This window comes from Haliotis cracherodii, unplaced genomic scaffold (genome assembly GCF_022045235.1).
Source record: "Haliotis cracherodii isolate W230 unplaced genomic scaffold, xgHalCrac1.p SCAF_1, whole genome shotgun sequence".
NCBI classification, from domain to species: domain Eukaryota; kingdom Metazoa; phylum Mollusca; class Gastropoda; order Lepetellida; family Haliotidae; genus Haliotis; species Haliotis cracherodii.
This window is the reverse complement of record NW_027266264.1, coordinates 72,824,284-72,843,929: the sequence shown is the minus strand read 5'-3', so window position 1 is coordinate 72,843,929 and position 19,646 is coordinate 72,824,284. Positions and strand designations below refer to the sequence as shown.

General features: G+C 41.6%; 1 protein-coding gene across 1 annotated transcript; it reads right to left on the bottom strand.

The window, feature by feature from the left end:
- Positions 1 to 904: 904 nt before the first annotated feature.
- LOC139468287 (5-formyltetrahydrofolate cyclo-ligase-like) lies at positions 905 to 3,834 on the bottom strand. The gene is made up of 3 exons (XM_071250163.1): positions 3,714 to 3,834; positions 2,944 to 3,199; positions 905 to 2,010 (listed from the first exon to the last, which is right to left on the bottom strand). Exons 1-3 carry the CDS (start codon positions 3,825 to 3,827, stop codon positions 1,757 to 1,759), a joined length of 624 nt encoding a protein of 207 aa, XP_071106264.1. The 5' UTR covers positions 3,828 to 3,834; the 3' UTR covers positions 905 to 1,756.
- Between the last annotated feature and the right edge of the window lie 15,812 nt (positions 3,835 to 19,646).

The following is a 19,646-nucleotide window of genomic DNA, read 5'->3' as shown; positions in this document are numbered from 1 at the left end:
TTTGGCGTGAAGAGTGAATGCTTTAAAGACTAGGCCTCCCATGCATCTGTTCCAGGTAGTGGGTGATTGTAAGGGTTAATGGCCCCGGTGACTGGTTCATGCATTACCCAGCAGTCTTGAGTGTACCACATGAAAATCCGGGTTAGAATTGGTCTTCAGCAACACATGCTTGTGGTAAGAGGCGACTAATGGGATTGGGTGGTCAGGCTAGGTGACTTGGTTCATACAGGTCATCGTATCCCTTTTGTATATATTGCTGCTTATGATGTCAATCACTGGATTGTCTGGTCCAGACTCGATTATTACCGACTGCGTCATGCAGCAGGGATATTGCTGAGTGCAGCGTTAAACAATAAACAAACAAACTACACGTCGGAGCTTATCAGGACAGTTCAAATCTAATATTCACAAAGTTTTATTTATCAACATCTTAACATTATTGACATAGTAGATTATTACCGAGCACAGCAGTATCCAGTACAAGACATCCCAATATCACAAGCAAGTCATCAATGTTCATGATGTCAATCACTAGATTGTCTGGCCCAGACTCAATTATTTACAGACCGCCGTCATATAGCTGGAATACTGCTGAGTGCGGTGTTAGACAACAATTAAACAAAGAAACATTACCCACTTGACTGGTGATCCGGGTTAGAATTGGTCATCAGCAACCCATGCTTGTCGTAAGAGGCAACAACAGGATCGGGTGGTCAGGCTTGCTCCCTTGGTTGATGCATGTATCCCAAATGCATGGATCGATGCTCATGATGTCAATCACCATATTGTCTGGTCCAGACTCGATTATTTACTGACCGCTGTCATAGAGCTAGAATATTGCTGAGTGCGGTGTTAAACAACAAAATAAGCAAACAAACAACCAATAAAAACTTGTCTGGTATTTTATTAGCACAGTCACTATTGCATTTTGTGAGTACTTGTGTTAAACCAGCTGTTTCTCATCACAAATCAGAGTTTATTTCAACAAATTGTACATCTTGAATCTCAATGAGTAATAGAAATATATAACGCAATTCACAAGAACAGCAAATGTTTATAACTGGAGGCTAAAGCTGCTGTTACATGAGTGTGAGTTAATAAGATGCATTCTTCCTAACACCACTAACTAATACTGCAGGGTGAGGCGAGCCAAGCATTGCATTCTCACTTGACATATAGGTTGATGTTAACATATACATGTATCTTGATATACCACATCCATGGATGAATACATCATGTCAATATAGATGTGTGTACACATTCTGAAAAGACTGGGATCTCAGACATATATCTTGATAAACCACATTCATGGATATACACACTAGGTCTATGTTTATTATTTCAATACAGTTGTGTGTACACATTCTGAAGTGACTTGCATCTCCACCCTAGGACAAGCAGGACTACTGTCTATCTACCTTGTCTAAACAAACAGATTATAGCTCTGAATATAAATCTTTCTTGGGATCGGGACTTACACATAAAAAACCCTAAAAAAACAAAAAGGATTATAGGATAACTTTTTTCAACATAACTAAATAGTATTTTAAAAAAAATCTTGATAAAACTTATGCCAGAGCAGGCATATCTAAATATCAAGTACAACGAAACTTATTTCAAACAATTCCACTTCATTTGTGTTTATTCCACAACCATCAATCAACAGATCATGAATATGAGCAGTTCAACAATTTCCTGTGATGATACAAAAATACAGCTTCCTGATTAGTGTCTAAAAGTGTATTTGTTTAGAAAGTCATGTTACGTCCTTGAGAGCATCTTGTATTTCCGTACTGGTGGGGTAGATGACATAGTCGATGTTTCTGTCTGCCTCCGTAGCCGGGATGTCCGCACAGATCTGCTCCCGGAAGGCAAGGGCAACCGTGACAGGTCTGTGGCCTCTCTCCTCACACTGACGCAGGTAGTTGTCATAGTAACCCTTGCCATGCCCGCACCGAACTCCTTGGGGCGTGAAGGCCACGCCCGGGGTCAAGATGACATCCAAACCACCTGCGAGGGGACAAGGATTCGTATTTGTCAACAAGGGGTGTGTTCTAAGTGGGGAGGTGAGTTGGTTGAGTGGATGGTTGAAGAAGGGGGCATTTGAGTAGGTGGGTGAATGAGTGGGTGAGTGGGTTGGTATTTGGTTGGAGTGGGTGAGTGAGTGGGTTGGTATTTGGTTGGTGGAGTGGGTGATTGAGGAAGGGTATTTGGGTTGGTGAGTGAGTGAGTGAGTGGATGAGTTGGTATTTGGTTGGTGGAGTGGGTGATTGAGGAAGGGGTATTTGGGTGAGTGAGTGAGTGGATGGGTTGGTATTTGGTTGGTGGAGTGGGTGATTGAGGAAGGGGTATTTGGGTGAGTGAGTGAGTGGATGGGTTGGTATTTGGTTGGTGGAGTGGGTGATTGAGGAAGGATTATTTGGGTGGGTGAGTGAGTGAGTGAGTGAGTGGGTTGGTATTCTGTTGGTTCAGATGGTGATTGAGAAAGGGGACTTTTGGGAGAGTGAGTGAATAATTGAGAGAGTGAGGAAGTGAGCAGTGTTCGAATGAGGACGTGAATGAATTAATTGGTTGCTGGGGATATTGGGTTAATGGTTGGTTGATTTGAGTTGAAGGTTGGTTGAGTAGAGTTCATTGTTAGTTTATAGGGTTAAGTTAGAATATGTGGGGATGTATGAGTAGGTGAGTAACTGGGTGAATGCTTCTTGGGATACCAGGTAGAATAGGTTTCAAGTAACCCATGCTTGTCGGGCAGCTACAATGTGTGATACATCTGATTGTGTATCCCGGCCTCCAGATGTCAGGTACATTGCCAAAACTACAAACCACTGGTCTGCCTCATGAGAAGCAATCTATCAAAAGTCGCCTTGTGAAGCAGGAATATTACATAGATCATTATTACCTCACTCACTCCACTATTGCATACACAAACCTACTCCCTACCTGAGTCCAGAGCGTCTTCTCGCACCTCGTCAACGGGGGGTTGTTTAATCTTCCATTTAGTCTCCGGAAGGTCTTGGTAGTCCTGCCATGACGCCAGTCGCACCATGGACATCCCAACACCGTCGTAACGTGGGATGAAGCAAGCCTTGTTGGAGTTGAGGACGTGTTGCACCAGTGCATCTGTACTGACCTCACTCTTCATGCTAAGGTAGACAGACACTCGCCTGCTGGTCTGGAAGACTGGTAGTGCAAGGACCTGTAGGGAGGTCAGGTTGAGTGTGGTCATTTATCTGTAGCACTTCTACTGGGACTTGCATGCAAATGTGTGCATGCCTGCCTGCGTGTGGTTGTTTGCGCATGTGTGCGTGCATGCGTGCTGGTGCTTGTACTAGGCCAGACTAACTGGTCTTATAGACCTAGCCAACTAGGATACCATGCCTCAATTTAACATGGATTCCCCAAACACAGTATATTGACTAGGAGCCCACCAGTCCATATTTTGTACCCATAATGCTGGGTGCCAGGCAAGGAAACAACAGAGTACCATCTTTTAACAGCTTTTTGAAACGCCTCGCCCGGATATCGAACTACCGACCTTCTGCTTTCCAGAATATAGTTGAAGCACTGGTAAAATCGTCTCAGCGCAGTCTTAGTGGTCAAAGGGAGGTAATTCGTATATCCCAATGACCACCAACATCGCACCAGCTGATGGAAGGATATCGTCTCGGCTCAACACGTAAGCAGAAACACGAATGCGTGTCATGACTCACCTTTTTTGTGACAATCTGGGACTGAATAACTTTGAGTCGGTCTGGTACAGCTGACAGTTTTGTCTTCATGTCTTTTCTCAGTAACGCTTTGGCTTGGCGTACCGACACCGCCATCGTGTCCCAGTGCTGAGGGGAGGTAACTCTGTAATCACAGACTTGTTCCCAGCACATAATATGACCTATATTGCCTTCTGACTACTGGTATTAAAAAATAGCCATCGCTTTGAGGGCTATGCACCACGGGTTAAGTATACATGTGGTCATGGGTGTGAAATGAGACACGTGTTATTGTATGATTAGTGTAATCATATGTAGGTCGATAGCCATCAAATTTGAGTCGGGCATAACAGTGCGCCCCCCCCCCCCCCCCCCCCTCCCTTCTTCCTGGTCTGTTTCTTTATGCATAAGAACCGTAATTTCAAGGTTATTTGGCTAAGATGTTTAACTTAAGCTCAGGTATATGGATGATCTGGTATCGTTCAATGACCATCACATAACCGAATCCCTTCAACTGATTTACCCATTGAAGTAAAAATAAAGGAGACCTTTGAGGCGGTCTCATTTTTCATGTTCATAAAGATTCAGAGTGACAAGACTCTCGACAAGATGGATGACTTCAACTTTCCAATAGTCAACTTACCCTTTTAATCAATATTCCAGCTGCGCCAACGACTGGTGTCTATACATTTTATACGTTTTGAGGTACAATCGAGCATGTTCTTTCTACAAATATTTCTCTTGCTGAAAATTTGTTTATCAAATTACAACATTCAACGTCTCAGTAAAAACTTTCAAAATATTTTACGGTAGACATGTAGAACATTTCCTAATTTGACGCTTCTGTGACAACAATGACGTCCGATGCAATTCCCTATTTTGACTTGTACCATATGTTTCCGTGTGTTTCAGGTGTACAGTTGCGTGCCTATGCATGTGTTTGTGACGAATGCCATCGTAAGGGCAGGATATGCACACCTATTCGCGAACACCTGGTATCTTCACTATTTGATGTAAACACGTGCTCATGATACGGTCGGAATCGTAGTATCGATATATGGAAAGTGTTTTGTCGCTTTTATTGAACCACAGGACGTTTAAGCGAAATTCATGCTTTTTCAGGGCCCAAACCAACCGTCGGCCTCAAAGGGCGGGTTGGTCTATGAATATGCATGAATTTCGCTGAAGGATCTTGTGCTTTGATAAATTTAATTTCGCAGGGCTGCCAATCTGCGTAATCCTTCTGTCACTTCTGGTATTGCGAAGTGTTGGCAACAACAAACCAACTTGAAACCCCTTTCAATCATTTTATTGTGTTTACGTTAAACGAGTGCCAGAGGTCATGCAGAACTGTCCAGAGCGAGAGCAGTGTACATTAATTCCTACACGAGTTTGCCAAATCAGTAGATACACATGCGAAGGAAATCACGTAATAACATGAACCACTATTTTACGCTTCCAGAACAATACAATCTTTAAAGAGCTCGTGATATGAGATAAAATACAAGCTGAAGGAAATATTTATTTTGTTAACATTCTTGTGATTCCAGGAAAATACATAAATGTTTATATTGTGTATAGTTCGTTTCTGATTTGCATTTTTATAAAACCCCAGTGCAAGCTGTGACTTCATTATTAGTGTGACGTCATTAAACAAGACGTCTACAATGTTGTCTGTATTACGTCAACAGTGGTATTTACATAAGTCTAATCGTCTAAGGCGCCGCGATTCGATGTGCAGAGTTGCGTCCCTTTGTGGGTTCGAATCCCGGTTCGCCCCGATTATGTTTCTAGGTTTGTCAGCACCATACCCGTGCTCGTGGGTTTCACCGAAGTGGTAAACGTCGGAGACCTGCATCACTTCGGGCTTTCCTCCAAAATTAAGCTGACACGCCGCGATATAACTGGAATATTGTCAAAAGCGGCGTTAAAACTCACTCACTCACTCACTAACTTTATTGAAGAAGGTCTAACGCCCGAACACGTTCAGTAAATGTATCCCGAACCTTAATCCTAGAAGATCCTTCTTCACGAGACAACGAATCATAAACAGACTGAAAATGTCATTCATGTGGACTTTTACAACATAACAAGCAAGTGGATTTACTCCATGGTCTTCCAAATATTATTTACTTCAAAATACTCATTTTTTAGGTTTTTGATAATAATTTGCACGCGGTAAAAAGAGAAAAAACACGAACACGTCATGTACATCGACAAAAACAAGTACACTTGTGATTATTGTACATATAATAATAAGCATTCCTTTGTGTTTATTCCCGTGTGTGTGTGTGTGTGTGTGTGTGTGTGTGTGTGTGTGTGTGTGGTGTTAACGAAATAGTTGTGGTTCTGTAGTATAATTTACAGAAATTCAGCTGGTAGTATATAAAAACGAATTATGTTTCGACGTTTGTTCTCGCAGCAATATCATATTGATATAATTTCGATCTAATTACTTTTCTGGCGAATGTTATTAAATGCATTAACATAAAGGAAATAATATATATTATCAGAACAATGTAAACATTCCGAATGAATTTCAAAGTTCGCGTTTAGAATTAAGGAAAAATATGTCCAGTGTCTTCTGACCTCGTTTCTCGGAAATTTTTAGCTGAAACAAATGTCATACATATTCGCCATAAAAAGTCATTTGTTAAGAAACCAGCCAAGCAGAGAGGCCGCCGTGTTCCTAAAACACTAAATATGCTGGTCATGTCGCCTAACTGTCGTAAATACCGACAGAATAACTGTGTACAACATAAACCACAAAACACTGTCACAACAAAACAGTCTTTAAAATGCAGTTATTGTTATGACAAAAAAATCAAGCTGAAAGAATTAAGTTACTGGTTTACTCTGAGTTTAGTTCGTTGAAAGATTGAGTTTTGTTGTCTGAGTTTAACAAAACATTTTCTGTATTTCCTTCCTTAAAGTAATACATTAAAATATTTATGTCGTGCATATTTCGCCTATGGTATTTCTGATTTGCATTTATGTCAAAACAGTGACACTGGAAGATTACATTGTGTCAACGTACTTCAAGTGTGTAAATGCACGAATCTTATGACGAATTTCAATTTACGTAAGAATACGCATTGTAACCGAAATTACAAACACATTGCATTCTAAACAAAAACTACGTAATGCGTAATATTCATTTCAAAAGAATCAATCTTATGGAAATTTGAATACGCGTGTGTCGGTATTTTGTTCGTGAAATTAAATAAAAAAAACTTGCTGCACACGTCATAGATTATCTGAAACGGTGCAGACATACTAGGCCCGTGTAAACAAATCTGGGTTAAAGTTAATAGACGTTGTCGTACTTACCTGGGCATTGGTGCTGCTGTTCATGTTCTCTTGTTCATGTTCCCGCAACCATGGCTTGTCGTGCAACGGGACTGGACGGGTGGCCCAGTCGTCTAAAGCACCGAAGTTCGCAATACAACCCTTAGGATTAACATAATCATATGATCGTGGGTTCGAATCCTAGATTCGCCTTTATTATGTTTCTAGTTTTGTCAGCACCCGTTACAGGCAAAGTGGTGTATAAGTTACGTCCCTTATGGTCGTGTCAGGATCCGCTGATCTCTGGTTCGAGCCCTAGATTCGTCCCGATCATGATATTTGGTGTCCCCCGCCGTGATATTGCTGGAGGCGGCGTAAAACGATACTCACTCATTCACCATTTCGAAGGCATCACAAACTTACACGTCAACGACGGCATCACTGTGGTATTTCCTCACATTAAGCTGACAAGTGGTGTGATGTAACTGAAATACAGCCTAAAAGTGGTGTTAAACCAAAATCACTTACACCAATGATGAAATGACGTTCACACCTGGATGAAGGAATGCGTGTAAATATATGTCCCAGCCTCAGTCGTGACGACATGGACTGGGCACGTTAATATTCTGTTATATAAATGCGTTTGTATTCAGGTCAGGGAGGTACAATCTGTCAAATAAGAGGTCTCATACAAAAACAACTGGTGCGAGGTCAACGACCATGGTTATTTGATGTGGACCGCCTCGAGAGCGTCTGCCCGGAGAGCGGAAGGTCGGCGTTTCGATCCCTGGCCGCGTCATATATAATTACTTTAAAAGATGGTATTTGTTGTTACCCTGCCTGCTGCTCGGCGTTAAGGGGATAAATCACGGACTGGTCAGTTTGGAATCTGCATGCTGTGTCTGAGTGGGGTATCTATGTTAAAGTGCGACATGGTATGTCTGAGACTAGCACTATAAAACCGGCTTAAGTCCGGACTAGAACAAGCAGCCACACACACACACACGCACGCACGCACGCACACGCACACACACAATAGTAGCGACGTTAACTCCACTTCTCCTCGCCGCCTCACCACTCAGCTGTGTACTAACCGTTTCTACAAATGGTACTTGATTAAATGCTATGGAATCAAATTAAACTAACTTTGGAATGAGTAACTGAGTTGGGTTTTACGCCGCTTTAGCAATATTAATATGACAATACATTAAGAACGTGACTGCACACACCGTATCCATGTAGGGAATCGAACCCGGACCTTCGACGTGACGAGCAAACGCTTTCCCCACCAAACGTCCCACTAGCCCCAATTTAAATATTGATTTCAGCTATTTGAAAAAGCATAGCTATGCAATGGACAGAGTAAAACCCGGACTTCGCCTCTCAAACCAACAATCCGGACTTGGTCTCCGGACCATCTGGCACCATTCACGCACGCTAGATTAAGTGTAGAAATAATAAAATGATACGTTTCTGACATATTAGGCCCAAGAGGTTTGATTATATTGTATGACTAATATTTCCGTTCAGAAAGAATCCGGGTAATATTTCTCTGAGCGCACACACGCGCACAAGCCTCACACATATGTATACATGTACATCCATATAGTAACGTGCTTATTGAGAGATTCTGAAACAAGGGGTCATGATGGGGAACAGACAGGCAATTCTAAATTGTTGCAGTTCAGTAATTGTGATGGGTCACATTCTGATATGGACGTTGATTATTTACTGTTGAAAAGTAACCTGACCACATTTTCATGGACAATAAAATAGGAAACCGATAAATGCCATATAAAGGATTCTTCCTTGATCGGGCCGCCATGATTGGCCATTAGAATGGAACTCTAAAGTTATGATATCAAAGTCTTCTCAAATGCACTGGTTCTCGGTGCGTATCAAATCAGCCATAACCGTGCATAAATACCGTTGCGTAAATTTTCTCCGTCAGTATACTTTCACACGGACATGCATCTTTCCATTAAATGAGAGGCAACGAAGATTGTCATCTTTCTGTAAAACATGTAGTGTCCAAAGGTTACCAGATTAATTTCCAGCAGTAAGTTGCAAACTTCAAATATCAATGTATTGTGTTTTTTTTAGTGTAACGTTTCTTGAATCAAACGTTCGGAAGCCTGTACCGACTTCTAGAGCTATGTTTTGCAACACACCTGAAGCGTTTACATGCACCTATTACGTACTCGATGATGTCGGGTTTGTCCAGAACGTGACACAGACACGGGTCCTGTATACACAGGGTCGCTGTGACTTCATTGGTATGCCCAACAACCTAACACAGGTGGTGATGGGGGGCTGAACTGACGTCATGGGAGAGGCCTACTGGTTTGAAAAAGACATACACGGGGAAAAAATATACCAGAAAAAAATGTGTTAAGACTTCCTTTTACCACATAAGTTCGTCACCCATCCTGACATGAAGCTGATCTCAGTACAGCCCTGCAGCTGTTACAGTAGAAAACATGTTTATTCAAAACATAATGATGATAAATCAAAGTCCGATGCCCATTTCCACAGCCATGCTAGCCCCAATGACGTGAATTACACATAGCACACGTCTTCCCATAGCACGGAGGTGAGGAGAGGTGAAATGGGGTTTAACGTCGCGTCCAAGATTATTGCACGTATATAGAGACGTGCATGCACGTGTGTGGGTTGGTGTTTGTGGCTGCTTGTACTAGCCCGGACTGATGCCGATTTATAGTGCTATCCCACTGAGATACCATGCCGCAGTTTAACATGAATACCCAACTCAGACACAGTATACTGAGTCCTTGTTTCAGCCTCTTAAGGCCGAGCGCCAGACAGGGTAACAACAAATACCATCTTTTAACGTCTTTTGGTATGACGCGACCGGGGACCGAACCCCGGACCATCCGCTCTCCAGGCGGACGCTCTACCACTAGAGCACGGAGGCGGTCTGATAGCATAGCACAGAGTTCATCCTCCTTAAGAATCCCTGTTCGCCCCGATTATGTTTCTAGGTTTGTCAGCACCATACCCGTGCTCGTGGGTTTCACCGAAGTGGTAAACGTCTGAGACCTGCATCACTTCGGGCTTTCCTCCCACATTAAGCTGGCACGCCGTGATAATGTTAATGACTGGAATAATGTTAAAAGCGGCGTTAAACCCAACTCACTCACTCACCCACTCATCCTCCTTAATGTAACGCGCACGGTGATGATGTGCATGACACGCCTACTAAGCATGATGATTATGATGATGATGATGATACTACTACTGCCACTAATGTGTCCTCTCGTATTTGAGTAGTTCGACATTCTGGCTTTGTCGACAATTGTTTCTTTGTTGTTTAAAGTCGCACTCAGCAATATTCCAGCTTTATGACGGCGGTCTGTAAATAATCGACCCTGGACCAGACAATCCAGTGACTGATATCATGACTAGTCGATAGAAATGTTCCACCAGTCGGAGTCCACACACGATAGAGATGCTCCACCAGCCGGAGTCCAGACACGATAAAGATGTTCCACCAGCCGGAGTCCAGACACGATAGAGATGTTCCACAAGCCGGAGTCCAGACACGATAGAGATGTTCCACCAGCCGGAGTCCACACACGAGAGATGTTCCACCAGCCGGAGTCCAGACACGATAGAGATGGTCCACCAGCCGGAGTCCACACAAGATAAAGATGTTCCACCAGTCGGAGTCCACACACGATAGAGATGTTCCACCGGCCGGAGTCCACACACGATAGAGATGTTCCACCAGCCGGAGTCCACACACGATAGAGATGTTCCACCAGCCGGAGTCCACACACGATAGAGATGTTCCACCAGCCGGAGTCCACACAAGATAAAGATGTTCCACCAGTCGGAGTCCAGACACGATAGAGATGTTCCACCAGCCGGAGTCCACACACGATAGAGATGTTCCACCAGCCGGAGTCCACACACGATAGAGATGTTCCACCAGCCGGAGTCCACACACGATAAAGATGTTCCACCAGTCGGAGTCCACACACGATAAAGATGTTCCACCAGTCGGAGTCCACACACGATAAAGATGTTCCACCAGCCGGAGTCCACACACGATAGAGATGTTCCACCAGCCGGAGTCCACGCGTGATAGAGCTGTTCCACCATCCGGGTCCACACGTTATAGAGCTGTTCCACGTGGCGAAGACCATCCGCGTTAGACCTGTTCAGTCTGACGGAGTGGGAGAAACGACAAAACACAAAACCGGTGCAGATCTTATAGTATACCAGTATTGTGAGCCCATGAGGCTAGCATGGTGCAGACAGACCTATGACCATCATCAGGGCGAATCTGGGATTCAAACCCACGAGATCCAAACTCTGCATAAAGAATTGCCTAGTCTACCTAACTACCCAGGCGTCGGGGTATTCAAGTGGTTAAAGATTTCGCTCGTCACGCCGAAGATCCGGGTTGGATTCCCCAAATGGGTGCAATGTGTGAAATGCATTTCTGGTGTACCCGCTGTGATATTGCTTGAATAGTGCTGACAGCAGAGTACAAATTCACTCACTCACTCTTACACTCTCACTCAAATTCTACCCACGCTCCCAGTCACCCACACTCTCTCTCATATAGAAACATTCGAATAACAATAAACCTAAAACGTGGGTCTCCATTCCGTGGTTATACGTGTTATGACATAGTAGGGTATTTGACGCGAATAGCTGCAAGATTGATGAAGCGGCGTCAAGTATCATGTACTCAACCACTCCCTAATACTTTTGGGTTAATTCAAAGTGAATGAATATTCATTATACGAATATTTAGAAGTTTTGAATATATGAATGAATAAATAGTTATTGACAGTAATAGTCAGGCTATATTGATTAAATTTTAATGTCCTGCTTTATGAATTAACGGAAGCCTTTTAGGGCCATTTGTTTTTTTAATATTTTTTTCGATACTATCTTGAAATTTCAAGATACTAAGTTGAAATTTCAAGATAAGTTGAAAATTCAAGATAATAAGTTAACATCCTAAGATGTAAAAATACGTTTGAAGTGAATAATCTTGAAATTTCAAGATCCTACGAAAGCCTTTTAGGGCCATTTTGTTTTTTTATATTGTTTTCGATACTATCTTGAAATTTCAAGATACTAAGTTGAAATTTCAAGATAATAAGTTGAAAATTCAAGATTATAAGTTAACATCCTAAGATGTAAAAATACGTTTGAAGTGAATAATCTTGAAATTTCAAGATTCTACGAAAGCCTTTTAGGGACATTTGTTTTTTATAAAAAAAAAATCGATACTATCTTGAAATTTCAAGATACAGAAGTTGAAATTTCAAGGTACTATCTTGAAATTTCAAGATACAGAAGTTGAAATTTCAAGATATTAAGTTAAAATTTTAAGATACTAAGTATCTTGAGTATCTTGAAATTTCAAGATAGTATCGAAACAAAAAAACAAAACAAATGGCCCTAAAAGACTTCCGTATGAATTTAACAAGACATTTCATTTATTCCGCCGAATGTAAAGTAATGCAAAGAAAAAATGAGTTAAATAAAATAATTCGGATACAAGTTCGAACTTCTTTTGTAGGTAACACCCAAAGAAACAAGGGCATCATTCACAGACCGGTTCCCTGGGTATGTAGCGCCAGGGCAGCAAACCCAGGGAACCAGGCTGCAGCAAGCAGGGTAAACAACTCGCGGCTGTATCTACAGGTGCTATCGGATCACCAGACTGTCTGATTGAAGCAGTATAGATGTTAACAGCATTTTAGTAGGGACAGACGAGGAGACAACGAGGTGATTATCGACACTGCCCAGGGTATACACGACTAGGGCTATAAATGACACGGTGTTACTAATAGATTGCTGTGTTGGACATTCACGCAATTGGCCGCTGGTGAACACAGATAACAGCTTCTGAAAGTCTAGATCATCTTAATAGTTCAGAAGTTATCATTCATGAGATATATAAAAGCTATCAAAATCAGTGACACCTTGACACAAAAAGGCGAATTAACGCGTCATAATTTTCACAGAAACCTGCGAAAGACGGAGCTTGCAATAATCAATCATTTTATTTCCAATACATATAGGCCACAGGCCTTGTGTACAAAAGGCTTGCAATAATATAATTTGGTTCATGACGATCCTTAGAGCGCAATCATGCTATAATCTGAGGAAAACACAACAGGTGATCGTTTCACCAGGAAACCAATCAAGATAGTATCGATTTTTTTTTTATAAAAAACAAATGTCCCTAAAAGGCTTTCGTAGGATCTTGAAATTTCAAGATTATTCACTTCAAACGTATTTTTACATCTTAGGATGTTAACTTATAATCTTGAATTTTCAACTTATTATCTTGAAATTTCAACTTAGTATCTTGAAATTTCAAGATAGTATCGAAAACAATATAAAAAAACAAAATGGCCCTAAAAGGCTTTCGTAGGATCTTGAAATTTCAAGATTATTCACTTCAAACGTATTTTTACATCTTAGGATGTTAACTTATTATCTTGAATTTTCAACTTATCTTGAAATTTCAAGATACTAAGTTGAAATTTCAAGATAATAAGTTGAAAATTCAAGATTATAAGTTAACATCCTAAGATGTAAAAATACGTTTGAAGTGAATAATCTTGAAATTTCAAGATCCTACGAAAGCCTTTTAGGGACACTTGTTTTTTATAAAAAAAAAATCGAAAAATATTAAAAAAAACAAATGGCCCTAAAAGGCTTCCGTTAATTCATAAAGCAGGACATTAAAATTTAATCAATATAGCCTGACTATTACTGTCAATAACTATTTATTCATTCATATATTCAAAACTTCTAAATATTCGTATAATGAATATTCATTCACTTTGAATTAACCCAAAAGTATTAGGGAGTGGTTGAGTACATGATACTTGACGCCGCTTCATCAATCTTGCAGCTATTCGCGTCAAATACCCTACTATGTCATAACACGTATAACCACGGAATGGAGACCCACGTTTTAGGTTTATTGTTATTCGAATGTTTCTATATGAGAGAGAGTGTGGGTGACTGGGGGCGTGGGTAGAATTTGAGTGAGAGTGTAAGAGTGAGTGAGTGAATTTGTACTCTGCTGTCAGCACTATTCAAGCAATGTCACAGCGGGTACACCAGAAATGCATTTCACACATTGCACCCATTTGGGGAATCCAACCTGGATCTTCGGCGTGACGAGCGAAATCTTTAACCACTTGAATACCCCGACGCCTGGGTAGTTAGGTAGACTAGGCAATTCTTTATGCAGAGTTTGGATCTCGTGGGTTTGAATCCCAGATTCGCCCTGATGATGGTCATAGGTCTGTCTGCACCATGCTAGCCTCATGGGCTCACAATACTGGTATACTATAAGATCTGCACCGGTTTTGTGTTTTGTCGTTTCTCCCACTCCGTCAGACTGAACAGGTCTAACGCGGATGGTCTTCGCCACGTGGAACAGCTCTATAACGTGTGGACCCGGATGGTGGAACAGCTCTATCACGCGTGGACTCCGGCTGGTGGAACATCTCTATCGTGTGTGGACTCCGGCTGGTGGAACATCTTTATCGTGTGTGGACTCCGACTGGTGGAACATCTTTATCGTGTGTGGACTCCGACTGGTGGAACATCTCTATCGTGTGTGGACTCCGGCTGGTGGAACATCTCTATCGTGTGTGGACTCCGGCTGGTGGAACATCTCTATCGTGTGTGGACTCCGGCTGGTGGAACATCTCTATCGTGTGTGGACTCCGGCTGGTGGAACATCACTTTCGTGTGTGGACTCCGGCTGGTGGAACATCTCTATCGTGTGTGGACTCCGGCTGGTGGAACATCTCTTTCGTGTGTGGACTCCGGCTGGTGGAACATCTCTATCGTGTGTGGACTCCGGCTGGTGGAACAATCTCTATTGTGTGTGGACTCCGGCTGGTGGAACATCTCTATCGTGTGTGGACTCCGGCTGGTGGAACATCTCTTTCGTGTGTGGACTCCGGCTGGTGGAACATCTCTATCGTGTGTGGACTCCGGCTGGTGTCAGCTTAATGTGGGAGGAAAGCCCGAAGTGATGCAGGTCTAAGACGTTTACCACTTCGGTGAAACCCACGAGCACGGGTATGGTGCTGACAAACCTAGAAACATAATCGGGGCGAACCGGGATTCGAACCCACAATCATAGGTTTCTGGCGTGCCCAAGGGACGCAACTCTGCACATCGAATCGCGGCGCGTTAGACGACTGGGCCACCCGTGCCCCCAAATGGTGAATGAACCATGATGAGATGTGAATTAAAAACATTGTGTGATCAAAATAATATATCTAAAAAATGCGTGTGTCAAAAGACCCAGCTACCATAATCTGCGAAAAAGGCAGTATTTTTGTATTTAAAACGGAGAGGGCTCGGGTGGTCCAGTCTTTGAGCAGAGTTGCGTCCCTTGTGGGAGCAGAAACCTGTGATGGTGGGAGCAATCCCAGACTCATTGTTTCAGGCCTGCCCTCGATATTTAAACTGGTCGACCCAGGTAATTAACTCATGTTCGTCATACTTGGGTTGACCTAAGTTGCCCATACCTACTGAGCCCCTGAGGTGCCACGCTCTGGTAAGCAGCCGCCGTGACGTCATCGTTAAAGCTAATAAGTTTCATTTATTGATTCAGTCAAGAACAAAAGCATTTTAATGAATATACTTAACGAGGTGTTGACAGTATAGAGGTATTCTCATATACGTAAGGGAAATTTAACTTTCGGTTGTTGATATACATATTTTAGAATTAAAAAATAGAACTTTGATGATGAAAAAGGGCTATAGAGCTAAATTTCCCTCGGGGAAAAATGACTACATAGCCATATTTCCGCTTTAGAGTCAGATTTCCCCCCTTAACACAAGGGGGAAGTATGGTTTTACAGCAGAATTTCCCCTATATCCCTCAGATTTTTCAATGCAGTATTAAAAAACATAACCTACTGCACCATTTAACAAACATTGATGAAACAGCAATGGCAAAAGCGAACTTCTTGCATGCCATATTTGACAGAGAAATTGGAGATAAACGTGTCTCAATTGAAAACAAGCTTCAAGGAATCCTGTATAACAAGTTTAGTGTTGAAAACATAGACGATTCCGACTTGCCACTTGTTATTCATGCCAGAGAACTTATATATGAACTGTTGCTGAATACTAGTAAATACTTCACGTCAGTGATTTTCTACAATGCAGTGATTAAAGGTGTGTTGGAATCAACAAACAGCAAAACAGTGGAAGACAGTTATATTTTAGAATTTCTGGACAAAGTTTTGTCCTGCGTTTCTGGCGCAATGGACCAGCTTGGACTCCAACTCCATTAGTATTCAGTAAAATGAATAAAATTCTTGTTACATTGTTATTCTGTTCACCAATGTTATGGTTTTAATGGTGCTGGAAATTTCACTGTCGCCTTTATTATGCTGAAGAGCAAGAGGTCCCAGGTTCTAACCCCGTTAGTGTTATTTAGAATAAAGCTTTATTACACCGAGGGGAATTTGGATTATATTTGAAGTGAAAAGAGTATACATGTACATATACTCATTACGAGCAATACAATTTCAGACCAACACATATATCTGCACTCATACATAGCACTCCATGCAAACTTACATAACACTCCATGCATACAAACATACACACAGAACATACATGCATAACATAAAGCAACAAAATATGCACTATTAAAGAAGATAAAATATGAATTAACACTAGCACATAAAAATTAAACAATGATTAAGAGACAGGTTGACTTGGTTCATCATTTAAAAATAAAATACTAACGGGAACAATGAAGATTTGGCTCTATTTGATTTAAAACAAGGTACACGATATCTTCTTCCAGATGGTAAAACGTCATAACAAGGGTATAAAAAGTGATTTGGTTGGTCTAAAATTCTATTTGTAAGCTGTAAAACACGTAAATTGTAAAGAGAGTCCAGACTGTTGAATTTGCATACTGAGATTTTGCTAGCCACTGTAGTCATTTTAGTTATTTAACCTAAGGGCTGACATTAGTACATGTCCTAAAAGTGTTGTCGCAAGCATAGCCTGCAGTTCACAACCCTGTGCACTAAACAGAATCCGCTCATCAGTTGGTAAATGAACAGATGACGGAAACATTACTCACGTATATATCTCCCACTGAAACACGAGTTGAAAAACTTGCGGCGTCACCTTTAGCAAGTGATCTTGTTCATGCATGCCTCTGTCCACAAACAGTAAATGGGTACCAAGGAGTTAATGTGGTAATGGTAATCTGAATGGGTAATCTTCTACCGCCTGACAGGCAGCTTTGGTTGCATATTTCACATGTAGCTGGGAAGTTCTGGAATGCAAAATATACGGACCTCCGATAGGGGCAAGAAACGCCATGAGCACGCACATATATATGCGCTATATACGTTGTAAATATACTTTATAATATACTTGGCAGTGAGCGACTGAGGATTCTCGATGACAGAAAAGTGATATGTCCCTGCAACCATGATAAGCAGAACGACTGCCGTTCAAGTTTACAGTGCAGACCTGATAGAAATCAACTAGCAAAGTGTGTTCCAACTAGCAATGTGACGTATTGTTACTGAAGACAGTTGGAAGATTTTAGATTCGTTGATTTACCTCAAATACACAACAACAAAAAAACAAAACAAAAAACACATACCCTACTAAATAAATATATAATAAATAAAACATATCATTTCGTCAGTGACAAAAGGCTGATCTGATCTGTCGAGTGACAGATCCGCCATATCTCACTGTCGAAATGAATTATCCTCTATTTATTAAAATTAAGAATGTATGGCGCAAAACAACACAAGATTTTAATCATGGTTTCTCTTGTAAATTACTCCATCAGCCAACTGTACATCTAGGTACTTTTGATAATAGACATATATCTAATCATGGAGGAAATCTGACTTCAAAGCGGAAAATTGGCTATATAGTGTATTTTCCGGGTAGGAAATATGGCCATATAGTGTTCTATCCGTGGGAAGTATGGCTATATAGCCAGTTTTCCGGGGGAAATTTGGCTATGTAACCCTTTTTTTCTGGGGGGAAATTAGGCTAGGGGGAAATTCCACTCTCTGACACCGGCAGCCGTTTTGTTTTATATCTGAGGTTGCTTTTTATGCGTCTTATTTCGGATACTGTCCTTGGTTAACACACTGGTTAACTGGTTGAGTCTGGTCACCCTTGGTTGACAGAAATGTGGTGACCTTGACTCAGGCCTCTCACATTTTATTAATCTGTTAGTACTGTTAGTCAGCATCATACCGTGCTGGTGGGTTTCATCAAGTGGTAAACGCCTGACACCTGCATCACTTGGGATTTTCCTCCCAAATCAACCTGACCGGCCCTGATGTAACTGGAATACTGTTCAAAGCGGCGTAACTCACTCACTCAGGTTAGAAGTATAGCAAACAAATGACCACGTGTTCATGCATGTAGAATATTGAATACAGTTACATAATACCATGTGTACACGTTTATCTACGGTGTCTTATCGTGGAAATAATTAATTACCCCCAGAGGCGCTTTGTCGCTGAACTGGTCAGTTAGACCAGGGGCGCGGCGTCGTATCACCTTTTGAGCACAAACCTAGGCCCTGGTTATGAAATATATTATTATCACGGTGATTATTAGTATTGCGTTTTAATGCTGGTTGGTAAAATCAGCTCCCCAGGCACAGACGCAGGGGCAGAGTGGTGAGACCTGTTTAAAGAAAGGCTAAAGTTCAAAGAACCTAACACTAATATATTTTAACCAGCATTTGCTTTAAAAATAATATTCAAGCATTTTATGCTTAACTGTGATAACACTGTGTGAGTTGCCCCTGCGCGATGCACGTCATCTGTATTCCCTGTGTATTTTGATCAAAGGATCAACATCTGCTAGTGGTGCCAAAGTCACTTGCGATAGGTCATTTCAACATGCTGGTGCGTTGCTATGGAACAATCTGCCACAAGAAATCTGAGAAACAGAAGATCTGACCAACTTTAAAAAAGACACCCAAAACCTGTCTCTAGAGAGCCTTTGTCTAGATCAATCATGGTCTAGGCGCATTTGAGCAGGTGTTAATTGGAAAATGCGCTATACAAATTCTTAATTTAAATGCATGTTCTGGGCAAGTATGCCTTTCATGTTGGAATGAAGGACCAACTCGAGAATATTTATTGGTCATTTAAATATTACCTGCCCTTTTAATAGGCCCGTAATGAGCAAACATAGCTCTTATTAAGAAAGGAGTAGTTTGTTGTATCTCTTCGTATCTTATAATGAAAATCTAACAAATCACACGTACGTTCAATGAAAAGACCAAGACACTGAATATAACCACAAACACTTACATTCATAATCGGATTTAGTAAATATTGTTGATTTCGAAGAATTTCTTCCATTAAGGACCGCCTCCGTGGTCTAGTGGTTGAGCGTCCGCCCGGAGAGCGGAAGGTCCGGGGTTCGATCCCCGGCCGCGTCATACCAAAAGACGTTAAAAGATGGTACTAAAACAAGGACTGGTCGGCTCGGAGTCAGTATACTGTGTCTGAGTGGGGTATTCATGTTAAACTGCGGCATGGTATCTCAGTTGGCTAGCACTATAAATCGACATCAGTCCGGACTAGTACAAGCAGCCACACACAC